The sequence below is a fragment of the Acomys russatus genome, chromosome 29, assembly GCF_903995435.1.
Source record: "Acomys russatus chromosome 29, mAcoRus1.1, whole genome shotgun sequence".
Classification (NCBI taxonomy): domain Eukaryota; kingdom Metazoa; phylum Chordata; class Mammalia; order Rodentia; family Muridae; genus Acomys; species Acomys russatus.
Genome location: NC_067165.1, coordinates 43,649,657 through 43,663,547, shown reverse-complemented (window position 1 = coordinate 43,663,547; position 13,891 = coordinate 43,649,657). Strand labels below are relative to the sequence as shown.

At 50.5% G+C, this 13,891-nt stretch overlaps 1 protein-coding gene across 1 annotated transcript; it reads right to left on the bottom strand.

Annotated features, from left to right (window-relative positions):
- Positions 1 to 4,461: 4,461 nt before the first annotated feature.
- On the bottom strand, positions 4,462 to 12,537 carry Rpl22 (ribosomal protein L22). The gene is made up of 4 exons (XM_051171508.1): positions 12,425 to 12,537; positions 10,110 to 10,214; positions 7,531 to 7,655; positions 4,462 to 4,611 (listed from the first exon to the last, which is right to left on the bottom strand). The coding sequence occupies exons 1-4, from the start codon at positions 12,434 to 12,436 to the stop codon at positions 4,467 to 4,469; spliced, it is 387 nt and encodes a 128-aa protein (XP_051027465.1). The 5' UTR covers positions 12,437 to 12,537; the 3' UTR covers positions 4,462 to 4,466.
- Positions 12,538 to 13,891: the final 1,354 nt, after the last annotated feature.

Below are 13,891 nucleotides of genomic sequence, written 5' to 3'. Positions count from 1 at the left end.
TAGGTGGTAGGGGAAAACTCTGCACGTGCGCGCGCGCGCGCGTGTGTGTGTGTCCAGTAATTGTTAAAGGACACTCCTATTAAACTATTAAGTGTGCGTTTTCATGACAGTGGACCCAAGATGCCTGACGCTACTACAAAGCGAGCATTCTGTAAACTGCAATTGTGTGAACAGGCCGGTCACTAAGGTTACTACCAGGAGACAGTGTCCGTTAACTGACCATGGGGCTTGTAAGTACACCTCAGGGACCATTCCAAAATCAAAATATTTTTAATATGTTGATTATGAAACAAAATTTGAAACATGAATATGAAAGTGTTTCCAAAGAACAAATTGAAATAGCATGTCCCCTTTTGCATATACAGTAGGACCTCCAGTCCTGGGCTGTGTGAACACCTCGCCAGGAACTATCTAGAGAAAGCAACGTCAGCAATCTGTGTCGCCCACACCAGTGGCCACTTCCTGACGCTGGACTGTGAGGGCAGCGGACAGCCTGTACCTACACTGCTGCAGGAGGGCTTAGGATGGCCATTTGTCCTGTGGGTGGGAGCTCAGTCCCTCTGTAGACACCAAGACTAAGGCTTAGATTGGACAGTCTTGTCTACAGGAGTGGACCTCGTACAGACTAGCTGGCGTTGAGAGGAAGACCAGGACCCTGAAGCATTTGATGGGCACTTCCTGGGCTCTGGCTAGGGAGCGGCTCACTAGACAAGCATGGGCAGTGTGGTGGCTTCGGTTAAGACAGCCCTCAGTGCGCTTCCTCTTACGGATGCAGGCTCACGGATGGGCGCGTGCTGGACCAGAGTTGACGTGGTCTTCCTCAATCCTCAATTGCTCTCTACCTTATTTTTCCTTTATGTGCTTTTTACCTTGGGTGGGAGGGGGCAGAAGCGTGCCACGGTGCTCACACAGAGGCCAGGGACAACTTATGGAAGTCGCTTTTTCCCACCATATTGGTTCCAGGGGTCAAATGCATGCCTTCAGGTCTGCTGAGCCGCCTTGTCAGGCCCCGCCCTTGTTCTTTGGGGGATTTATTGTTTTGTGTTTTGCCTCCAGTGCCCACATAGGCCAGGCTAGAGTTGCAGGCAGATGCTTGAGAGCAGCCACATGAATTGGGGCGTGGGCCCAGGTCCTAAGAGCAGCAAGTTGCCCCTAACCATGGCCAACCTCTCCAGCTTTCAGAACAGGGCCTCACACGGGGCCCGAGTGGGCATGGTAACCAGGTAAGACTGGTCCAGGGACTCTGGGTCCTGTCTCCATCCAACCTTCCAGCACTGGGATCACAGGAGCAAAGTGGTGCACGATTGTGTGGGTGCTAGGAACCCCAAACACTGAGCTACCTCCCTCGCCCCTTGTGGAGACAGCAGACAGCCATCAACCTACCAGCCGCCCCGTTCCTCAAGCAAGCAACCTCCAGTTTAACCCCCAAATCAAGGACAACTGTTAGACTCAGCCAATGGGGTCTCCTACAGTGAATCTTCTTCCACTACCCCGCCAAGTCCTCCATGAGAACTACAGAGCAGTACGCCGTCCTCCTGTGGCTACTGCCTCTTATGAGACCAACATCCTCAAGTCCCTGATAGCTTCAGCACTTGGCACTCCAAGGGGCCACATGCCTTTCAAGGATCTCCCAAAATCTTCTGTGACTAATTTAAAGATTTTTTTTAAAATGTTTTATGTATATGAGTGTTCTATCTGCAGGTACACCTGCGTGCCAGAAGAGGGCATTAGAGGGTACAGTTTTGAGCCACCATGTGGTTGCTGGGAGTTGAACTCACGACCTCTGGAAGAGCAGTGCTCTTAAATGCTGAGCCATCTCTCCAGCCCTGTCACTTTAAAAAATGTCAAATATGCTGGGCGTGGTGGTGCACACCTTTAATCCCAGCACTCGGGAGGCAGAGGCAGGTGGATCACTGTGAGTTTGAGGCCAGCCTGGTCTACAAAGCGAGTCCAGGACAGCCAAGGCTACACAGAGAAACCCTGTCTCAGAAAACAAAACAAAAAAGACAACTACTAGGCTGGTAAGACGGCTCAGGAGTTAAGAACACTGGCTGCTCTTCCAGAGATTGAGTTCAATTCCCAGCAACCACATGGTGCCTCACAACCATCTATAAACAAATCTGATGCTCTCTTCTGGCCTGCAGGTGTATGTGCAGACTTTAACATTCATTCACTAAAGAAAATATTACGTAATTTTTAAGTGACAACCATGCCTTGCTACTAGGGTCCTCACTATTCCTCACCTCCGGGTAAACTGTGGTCCCTCAAAAGCTAAGGGCCCAGCAGTAATATCCTAGAGGGGTTTGGTCAGGGCTGGCTTTCAGCACTCTAGCAAGTAAGCAGCAGGGAAACCTCTGTATGGGCTGCCTGGCTACTGCTGAGAACACTACAGACACACTAGCCTTGACAGGCGCGGGTGGGGTGGGGACACAGGGGATGGCAGTGGATAGACTTCCTGGGCGGCACCTGGAGCAACTGCAACTGGCAGGGAGCAAGCCTGTGCCAGCACTCTGTCTTACGACTTCCGTGAACTCCGGTGCTCTGTGCCAACATTTCCCATAAAGACAGGTGAGGCAGGAGGCCAGGCAGACCTAAGGAGTTGGGTCTAGGAGGAGCCCTGGACACAGCTGCCACAGCAGGTCTAGTAGAATGCAAGTTCAGCCTTCATGTCACCCATCAGAAAAAGGCATTTGTTAGGAAAGCGGTTCTCCAGGCTCAGGCAACTCCAGCCACTTGCATGAGGCTGAACTTTACAGAGGGGAGATAATGGACAGACAGCTACTTTTCTCTGTGCCCAGCGCAACCAACCAGTGAAAATAATGTTAACAGGTTGTGTGAAGTAGGAAAAAAAAAAAAAAAAGCCTTGCACAGTAGCCATGTGTTAGCCACTTTAATACAAAATGTGATCAGCATTCAAATACAAGAGTTTAGAAAGGCATACCCAGTGAGTCTCCATTTTATTACAAGAGTTCAGAAAGGCATACCCAGTGAGTCTCCATTTTATTACAAGAGTTTAGAAAGGCATACCCAGTGAGTCTCCATTTTATTACAAGTTTCAAAATCTGGGATCATTTTTAGAAGCATATGCTAAGCAACCCAGGGTCGTTTGTTTGTTTTTTAAACAGCCAAACTAAAAATAGCCGCATGGGAACATCAATGCAACAAAGTCACAAACTTAACATTAATCACCTTGTGAGGCTGCACCCATCTGCCTCCTGCAAGGGCCGAGGAGAAAGACAGTACAATTCTGCTTCAAGTTTGCATAGAAATATAAAATGCTGGAACCTTTACCACAGTGAGATTGCAAAGCCTCAACAGGTTAAGCTCGACTTGAAGGCGCAGCAGAGCTTAGACGTTGGCTTCCAGCTGACTCACGGAGCACAGGCCTCAGGTGTGGCGTCAGGGTAGGCGAGCCCTTAAGCACTTCACAGTTATCAGAAAGCAAACATGCTACTGCAGGATTGTGACCAGAGGAGCATCCTGAGGGGTGGGGATGCTTCCAAAGTAATCCTTGATCTTCCCTGCCTTCCAGATCCTTCCCCTGCCCAGTACCCCGCAGATGCACACCGCTTGGATGGAGTGGTGAAGTGATAGAGATTAAACCCAGGGCCTTGAGCCTGTAGGCCAAGAGCTCTACACTGGCTGTAGCCCCAGACGAAGACTTTTATCAGAGTCCATCAAACACCAGCCTCCTCCATAGCTTAATGGTCCCCTAAGCCTCCTGAACCCTGGGCATGGAAGGGCTCCCCCTACTGGGACCATCTGGAAGCTGTCTTCAGCGCCACCTGCTGGAGGCCTAGAGAAACAGATGTGGCAACCCACTTGAGTTTCACTGCAAGCCGGCTTGCTTCCCTCTGAAGAGCCACCTAAAGGCATGGATGCCCAGCACATTCACAAGTCCTTTATAAATGACAAGGGCAGAGTATGCAGCAGCGACACTAAAGACCACCTCTTGTTTCTACAGGAAGGAAAAGGTTAGTGCACACACTGTGAGCCACTTGTGATCAGAACGGGAGACAAATGTCCCTGAAACCTGTTTTATTGGCTGCCATTTCCCCCAAGAAAATCACACAAAGAATCCACCTGCCTGCTTTTACTGAGACTGAGGAGCACCACACTGTATCTCAAACCTTCCTTTGAGACAGGCACCAGAGAAAACCAACCACTGGGCTTTTTAAGACTCAGGTTGGCCGAAGTGCACAACCCACCCTCTCACCTACTGCTGTCAGATGCAATCCCTTAGCCTGGTTTTTCTGTTCAGGCATTACTACGGAAAACTGGAATTTCTGAGCAGAAAAGGGTGTCTATATACAAATGGGAGGCAAGTCAGGCGACTGGGAAAGGCCCCGCCCCTGTAATCCCCAACTTCCTGTCCAATCCACACTGCAGAGATACAAGGATAAACCACGGTTTTGTTCCTAAGTTTTATTTATGAATTAATACAAAACACTCCAGACCAGCGTGTCTCAATCCTCGTCCTCCTCCTCCTCCTCGTCCTGGTTGATCTGGAAGTAGCGCAATTCATAGCTCTCTTTGCTGTTGGCGACAACGCGCAGCCAGTCTCGAAGATTATTCTTCTTCAGATATTTTTTGGTGAGATATTTCAAATACCTGCAGAGAAAGAACACAGAACTACACTAGACTGGTGGCTTCCTTGCATTCTGAATCACGTAAACTTATCATAAAACACATTGAAAACAATTTCAAGATGTTTTTCCAGCCCTCCAGAACAAGCACAGGCCAAGCACACGCAAGCAGGCACTCTACGAGGGCAGCGTCTACCACACACCCCTGCACTGGCAACGGAAGTGAGCAGCATCACTTCCCACTAAACGGCCTGCAGTGACCACTACACAAAGACCAGGGTAAGGTGACAACTGACTAAGCCTTACACCTACCTTCCCAACTCCAAGCACTTCCACCTTTTTCGGCTAGCCTCCCTGACATGGCGGCAGAGCTGTCAGGGCTTACAACGCTCTGTGTCCCCAGCCACTCCAGAGCCAAGACTCTTGTTGTGAGATGGGCTGACCTCAAACTCTGGCTCAAATGGCCTGCCCAGCCAGCCGGCGAGGACAAGCTTACGCTGCCATGTCTCCAAAGTTTCTTCAGACTCCTCTGCTTGGCTCAGACCCAGGGTCATACATGCTAAACAGGCATTGCCCGCACCTGAGCTGCTCCTCAGTCACGCCACACTTTTTTTTTTTTTTTTTTTTTTGCTGCCTTAGCTGCTTTTTCCACAGCCTGTGTTTAACATCTGACCACTGAAGGCGCCATGAGGTGAGATCCTCACAGCTAGCTGGCTACTCCCCGTGCCATAAAGGGAGACTAGGCTACACACGGCAAATTAACTTTACTACATCTCAGTTTCTGCACCTTTAATGGCAACACTTGGGAGTCAGAGGCAGGCGGATCTCTGTCAATTAGATACCAGCCGGGTCTACACAGTGAGCACCAGAACAGTCAGGGCTACAGAGAAACCCTACCTCATAAAACCAAAAATAAAAAAACAGCCTAGTCTTTATAGACTTTTTTGTTTGTTTGGTTTTGTTTTTTGAGACAGGGTTTCTCTGTGTAGCCGTGGCTGTCCCGGACTTAATTTGTAGACCAGGCTGGCCTCGAACTCAGAGAGCCACCTGCCTCTGCCTCCCGAGTGCTGGGATTAAAAGTGTGCACCACCATGATTGGCCCTTTACAGACTCTTGGGAATACTACAAGAGGTTTACAGGCAAACCCTGACACTGGCCCACCACCAAGGGCCCTAATTTTAACCAACAACCTCACTTTGAGAGCATGTGCGTTTAATCTGAGTACTTGAGAGAACCCACAGTCTGAGGGCAGCCTGGGCTACGTAAAAACTGGGTTGTTAGGTCACTGTTTCCCCAGACTCTGCTTCAAAGAGCCTAATTCAAAACTTCAGGTCGTTTCAAAACTCATAGGGTCAGAGACAAAAAAACAAAAGATGTCCTAGCCTTGGGAACACCCTCGGATTTTTCAGAAAAAATTACTGTTATCAAGAAATCAGTGAGAGGAATGGAGCACACACCTGTGGTCCCACACTTTGGAAAAGCTCAAGTTCAAGGCCTCCCTGAGCCACAACCCAAGCTCTCAAGGCAACTTAGCAAGACTGTCTCATACTAACGCAAGTGAAAACAGAAAGGAACCATGGGATATGCACAAAGCCACCAGGCTGTGGGGATCACATGGCCAGTGCCCAGGAGACTAAGCAGGTACAGCCTGAGAGGGCAAGGCAGGCCTGGGCTGGAGGAGCACCTTCAAATTCCCAAAAGGAAAAGAAAGCCAGAGTCGGCCTACAGTTCCTTCCCTGGAAACTGAGGACGTGTCAGGATAAGCCAAGATGGCAGCCTCTGCCCACGGGCTCAACACGACAGGTGTTATTTGTGCACAGCCTGCCTCCCTCATCACAGCCAACCACCATCTATTCACGGACAGGGTTTTAGCCAGCAGACCCCGGCTGGGAGGCAGCACTTACGTCCAACCTTGTGAAACCAGCCTGTCACTATCTTCACCCGCAGAAGCAAAAGAATCAGTGTCACATCCCCGGAAAGAACCCACAATGGCGTCGAGTCTCACCCACTGCCACAGGAGCACTTCCAGGAGGTAGAACAAGAATTAAAAAGGAATGCTCTCACGCTGGGCACGGTTGACACATGCCCGTAATCCCAGCACTCAGAGAAGCAGAGGCAGGCGAATCTGAGTTCGAGGCCAGGACAGCCAAGGCTACACAGAGAAAGCCTGTGGGGCGGTGGGGAGGGATGCTCTCACGCAGTGTGGGGCATGCACCTGCACCGCCAGCTCTCAGCAAAGGGAGACAACACCAGGCATCAAGGTCAATCTCAGCTACTCAGTAAGTCTGAGGCCAGCCTGAGGTGCACAAGACTGGGGAGGGGTTGCCACCACTAAGACCTGACAGCAGCTGAAGGCAACAAATTTTTCTTCCCAAGACAGGGTTTCTCTGTGTAGCCTTGGCTGTCCTGGACTCTCTTTGTAGACCAGGCTGGCCTCTGCCTCCCAAGTGCTGGAATTAAAGGCGTGCGCCACCACATCCGGCTGTTGAAGGCAACAATTTAAACATAGCCAGGTGTGGTAGTGGCACACGCATTCAATGCCAGTGCTGGGAAGGCAGAGGCAGGTGGATCTCTGAGTTCCAGGCTAGCCCTGTCTCAAAGAAACCAACAAACAAAAATTTACAGAATGCAGATCAAGTCCCCGCCCCCTTCAGCAGCCGGTGAACAACAACTTAGAAAGAACCGCAAGTTGCTGCACATATGTAACAGGCCTGCTGAGAAGGCTCAGCAGTTGACGACCACACACCACTCTTTACAGGACGAGAGTTCGGATCCCAGTGCCCACACTGGGCAACTCCCAACTCCAGGGCATCTGGTCTCCAGGGTACCTGCACACACACACACACTCACACACATACAGCTGAAGTATTTCTCAATGGCAGTGCTCACACGTCATCCACCGCCCTTTACATGCCAGCACAGCATAAGGGAAGCTCCCTCATACCTTTTGGAGAAAGGCACCTCAGAAGTGACAGTGATCTTGCTCTTGCTCCGCTCGATGGTCACAACCCCTCCGCCTAGGTTCCCCGCTTTGCCGTTGACCTTGATTCTCTCCTGGAGGAACTGCTCCTGCAGAACACCAGAACGCAATGGGTCTCCCTGTCTCGAGGCAGACCAGCTCAGACTTCCTCTAACACTAAGCTACACGCCTCTTTAAACTGTGCGTTTGTGCGTGTACATGTGATGTATGTGGGAGTGTGTGCTATGTGCGTGTGACTATCAGAGGACAACTTTGTAGTCACTTGTCCTCTAGGTGGGCTCTAAGGATCAGACTTAGGTCATGAAGCTTACAAGGCAAGTTCATGTGGATGGCACTAGTCAACATAATCTCATGCACTTTAAGACGGTGTCCTGGCACAAACACTCCTGACTGGTTCCATGCACAACTAAATGTACCCCACATGGACAGCACACTCACGGTCAAAGGGTAAAGAGTAAGCCAGGATACACAGTGAGATCACATCCCAACATAAAACCAAGCATCAAGGTCAAGCAGGAAGCCAAAAGCCAAACTTTTACATGAACATGCAAAGCTGCGAACAAGTTCAGAGCCTAAGGAGCAAGCAGCACAGGTCTCAGCACTAGCAGAGAAAGTGAGTCTTCACCTGCAGGAACGGCAGTGACGAACACAGACCACAATTACAGACCTGCCTGGAGTCACCGCATGGTACAGCAGAAGCAACATGGACCGTGAGCCCAGACATGCTCTGCAAAGCACCATGGGAGCCAGGGCAAGCCGTTCATTCACCGCAGGCATCAGGGAACTCCGATCAAAAGGGGCTTTTTTGTTTTGTTCTGTTGCCACTGTAATGAGACGAAGTCCCTTTCAGCTCAAAGCTACAATTTTAGGGACTGAGATGTGGCTCCTGACAGTGAAGACCGCTCCTCAGCACATCTGAGGGCAATACAGGCAGTAGCCTCAGCTCCTCTTAAATTCCAGGACAAAACCAACGGTCGTGGAGCAGAGAGGCTAGGAAACAAACCCCAACTTTTCAGTCTTCCAGGAAGGAAGTCATCAGCAGGGTGAGTGTGCTAAGGGAAGCCACAGTGCTGACACTAGGCTGGGCCCACAAGCAAATGCCAAACAGAAGCCACCCAGGATGGCTGAGCCCTCTGCTCTTCCAGAGGACCTGACTCGGTCTCCCAGCGGCCTCAAGGCAGCACACAACCACCTGCAACTACTCCAATTCCAGGGGGCCTGGTGCCCTCCTCTGGCTTCCAAGGAAGGAAGGCATACATGTGGTACACAGGCATATATGTAGACAAAACAAATACATTCAAATGCTTTTTTTTTTTTTGGACAGGCCTTGTGTAGCTCTGGCTGTCCTGGAGCTCTCTGTGCAGACCAGGCTGGCTTCAAATTTAAGAGACCCACATGCCTTTGCTTCCCAAATGCTGGGGTTAAAGTGTACACTGCCAAGCACAGCAAAACATACTAATTTTTTTTTTAGTTAAGAAAAAAAAGATAACAGCCAGATGGCACCCACCTTTAATCCCAGCACTCAGGAGGCAAAGGCAGGATGAGCTCTGTGAGTTCGAGACCAGCCTAGTCAACAAAAAGAGTCCATGACAGCCATGGATGAAGAACTCAAGAGCTGACTGAGGCACATTTGAAGGACAGGTGTCCGTCCACACAAGGTTAACAGGCACGAGGCGAATCCCACTTGTACTGTTAGTACTAATGGCTGTTCATCATCCCTTTTGGAACGACTGCTCTTGACAACTGTTAAGCTTCTAACACGCGAAGCACAAATGTGAACTAAAGAGGTGGTCTACATACAAAGGCCTCAGTGCCAAAACCCAAAATGGGAGAGACTGAGTTCTAGATTAAGAGAACATAGGGACGTTGGGCATCAGGGTCAAATACAAGGGGGGGGGGGGGTAGTCAGAGCAAGGCTGGCCAGGACTCGGGGCTGAGCTTGCTGCTCTTGCCGAGGAACAGGATGTGGTTCCCAGCACTGTGGCTCACCTGTAACTCCAGTCCCAGAGATCCCATGCCCTGTGCCTGGTGTGGCCTCCATGGATACTGCACACACGTGGTGGAGACATACATGCAGCAAACATATGTACCAAAAATTTTTAAAGATAAAAATCTTTAAAAATTTTTTAAATGAGAGGGAACCTCAGGACAGCACAAAGCCTGACAAAAATAAAAAGCTTCAAAGACAGCTCTGCAAGCAAAGACGCACTCAGGCCACGGTGTGATGGTGAGCTGTTGCCACTTGCCTGAGGGTGCCAAGGCCAAGGCTGCCCTTACGGATGTAATGGCAGTCAATGCTGGACCCCGGAGTTTGCCTGATTTGGGGTGAGGTGATCTCTGGAAATCATTAGAGGAAGACAGAACAGCTAACTCTGTCACCTATATACCAGAGGCTGCCTACTATACTTCAATCTCAAGAGACTGAGCAAGAAATACCTAATGTGCCCCATCTCCATCAAGTGAGAGAAATGGTACTGCCTACAGGCCCAACAGACTTGCTCCAACAGGTGTTCCCAGCCCAGAGCAGCAGAACGGTCACTTACAAAGTTGGCAGCATCCATGATTCCATCTTCTACAGGATGGGTGCAGTCAAGGGTGAACTTCAAAACTTGCTTCTTTTTTTTGCCCCCCTTCGCCACAAGCTTTTTCTAAGGATATATAGAAAACATAGATGAATCCTTGGGTAGTCCTCCCACCAAAAGTAAATAATTAAGTAGATAAATAATTGATAAATCAGGGCCAAGCGTGGTGGCGCACGCCTTTAATCCCAGCACTAGGGAGGCAGAGGCAGGCGGATCACTGCGAGTTCGAGGCCAGCCTGGTCTACAAAGTGAGCCCAGGACAGCCAAGGCTACACAGAGAAACCCTGTCTCGAAAAAACAAGAAAAAAAAAAATTGAAATACCAAATCCTGTGAGAGGCATACACAAGTCCTTACAAATACAAACCCAAGAAGCCGGGTTCCCTTTAGCCAGCTCTACAGGCTACAGGAGGAGAGGGCGCGTTAACCACCCTTGTCCCATCCAACCTCTCCAGACTCCCCCGTCTGCTAACACACAAACAGTAAGGACTGCTTCCCCCAAGAATAATCCTTTATTTTACTCACTTATAAACGCAAGCTCACAGCACCTTGCACACTCAATTTTAGTGTGAAGTCGATCCTTAGTGTTGGCGTGTTCTTCTGCACTGTATAGCTTTCCTCTTCTCATTCAAATGCTCATTTCTCTACCCCACTAATCTGGTTTCAATCCAGACATCACATTGTGATGTTTACTCTAAGTGTCTCCTGTCTTCAAATTTGTGTAAACATGTCACCATTTGTTCTCTGCATTGCCAATAAAAGCCAACTAACCAATGCTGAGCAATACAGTGAATAAGGTGGGACATCCGGGTCCAGTGAGGTGGGAGGGAAGAGCGAGGGCAAGGGGTGGCCAAGGAAACACCCGGAGGAATTGGCTAAACCTAGGATGAGTACAAAGCAAGTACAGTTTGGGAAATCGGAGCGGAAGGAAGCCATACTAGCATGGAGGTTTAGGATGGAGTAACTATTGCCCAGCACTGTACTCAGGGTTAAATAGACCCCAGTCTCTCAGAGAGACTAGATATAGAAGCATTTGGATATGAAGCTGGTTAAGGAGTAACTGCTGACTTAGCAAAATAAATCTGTATTAAACATTAATAACCACTCGACACTTAGACTCTGTCTTCAGACCAGAGCATTTCATCCTCCTTAGCATTGACTCCCCGGGCCTCCCCACCAAGACCCCGTCAGGATTGGCAAAGGAATTTGGAAATATTTTAGCTCCTTTCCACGCCGGCTTCTAGGTTAGGAGAGTGGTCACTTTTGACTGGCTTACCTTCCTAGGGGTATACATAGACATCTATATAGACATGTCTATATATATACCCAAGAGAACCCAGTTGGCTTTTACAAGTTAGAATCCATCAATCGTGTCTGTACGGATTCCCGAGGTGTTTAGTTCACTTACCTGGGTTTCTACTACTAAAAGTTTTGCAGTTCGTGCAAAGCACACTACCTAGCTTCCAGCTCAAGAGACCATTCACACCTCGCACTGCGCCAACTTTTCAGTTACTACAAAATTGTTCCACACAATGCGTCTTCCCACTACCAGCCAAAACGACTGCGTTTAAGTCTAGCCCCGGGAGGAACACCTACGCGCGATGAACCCCAAAAGCCCCCCAGCAAGATTCTAACACGTATGCACACAAATGCACAGGAGCACTTGAAGGCAAGGTAGAAAAGACTTAGACAACCGGAAATGCACCTGAGGAGTCCAAACTAAACAATAAAGCACCCCCTAAGACCGTTTGGTCCAGGCAGAGCGACCGATCTCCAAGAGCCTGACATGAAGAAATCGGGCCTCCTCCTTCGCCCAACACCAGAAAGGAACTGTACACAGCTATACCCCAACAAAGCTCCTCGCGGGGTGCTAGGACAGCCCGAGCCTCGTGGAAGGCCATTTCCACTTGGCTGCCCGGAGTGGCAGATCACATCCGTCTTCCCCGCCCCTCGCCAGGGCAACCGGGCCCGCTGCTCGTGTCGGAGCCCGGGGGCCGGAGTCGAGCCCGGCGGTACCCAGTCCGCAGCCTCTAAGCCCCCGCGGGCTTGCCGGTTGCGCCACCCCGAGCATTCCCGGCTCTCCCGCACCGCCTCGAGCCGCGGCCTTCCTCCGCCCACAACGTGCTGGGCCCGGACGCGGCCGCCTCCGCCCCGCTTGCCAGGCCACGCCGGCCTGACGCTGCAGGGCGCAGTGCCCCACGCGAGCCTGCGCTGGAGCCAGCCCACCAGCCCCACGTGCCGCTCCCCGGGCCGCGGCTTTGCGCGGAGCCATACTAACCACGGGCGCCATGGCGGCAGAGGAGGCAGAAAGGGAGGGGGGCGCACTACGCAGGCGCGAAAAGCCCGCAGCGCACAGTGCACGCAAGGGGCCAGGCAGCAATAATCGATCAGCCCCGCCTCTCGATCGCCGCTTCCCTGCCGCCTAAGTGACGATCGGCCAGCTATTGCTTTTCCCAGGGCAAAGTCAGCTGTCAGGAAAGGGAGGAGTCAGATGGACGGTCCCACTGCTAATGACCTGGGGAGGCTGGAGGAGCCCAAAGAGAAATAAAGAAATTAGCTCTACTTTTGGAAGTTCTGAAAAATTAAGGCGCAACGTTCTCTGCACTGGAGGTTTCCAGCTGGCCGCATGAGAACCGAACACAGTATCTTGAGGAGATTGAGGCAATCCCTTTTTGACCACGAGAAATATGTAATTCCCAATATCCGCTAGGCGTGGGTGGTTCACGCCAGTAATCCCACCGCTCAGGAAGCAGAGGCAGGAGGATGCCGCAGAGGAGAGAAGAAAAGAGAAAAAAGTCCCAGTACTAGATTCCCTCATCCCATGGCAAACGCCCAGCTTGGTCTCTAGCCTTCCTTCTGCAGCCAGGAGCACGCTCCAGTTTGAGCCCTCAAGTTCAAGCTGGCGCCCTCTGATCTCTACCCCCAGCCTTCTAGTTTTCCAGTTCTTTCCAGGACCACCCAGTCAATGCACACGTGCCTTGTGAGGGTTCCCTTCCCTAGATGGACAGCTCCTTGACGCAAGCCCCTGCGTTTGTAGGGAGGTAGCTTCCAGGACCTGAACTGTGGTCGCACATCAGTTCTGTTACCTGGATTCTGTAAAAGCCCCGCCTTGTCTTACAGGCTTTGGAGGAAACACGCCATGCTGATTGGTCAGGTTTAGACTGCTGCTTTCTTTACTGCTTGGTTTGTTTTGGTGTGGTGGAGACAGAGCCTTACTCTGTATCATTCTGTAGACCAGGCTGTCCTGGAGATCACTATGTACCCGAAGCTCGCCTTAGACAAGCAATCCTCCTGCCTCATTCTTCCAGATTCTGAGATTACAGGCATGAAACGACGTACCCGCCGGCAGCCTGCTGTTCTTGGCTTTGCGATGATGTAGACCTTTCTGCTTAGGCAGCCACCCCCCAGTTAAGTCCTATAAGAAGTGTCTTTGAAAAAATAATTTTTAAAAAGAAGTCATTTTGCTTCCCCTTTGTCCAGTTGGCACTACCTACTCTTGCTTCATTCTGTCAGTGGCACTTGGAACATTCCAGAAGCAGCAGGTGGTAGTCACAGTTATTCCAATACTCGGAGAAACAGCTCTTTCTATTATGTGGAGATTACCCAGATCTCGAGACCCCCCCCCCAAAAAAAAAGACCACCAGGACTCGATACCGATGCAATAGACGCAGGCTCCTGTATTACGGGCTCAGAGCTTCGGATCACAGTCCTTCCTGACACAGCAGGATAGGAGAGTGATACTGGA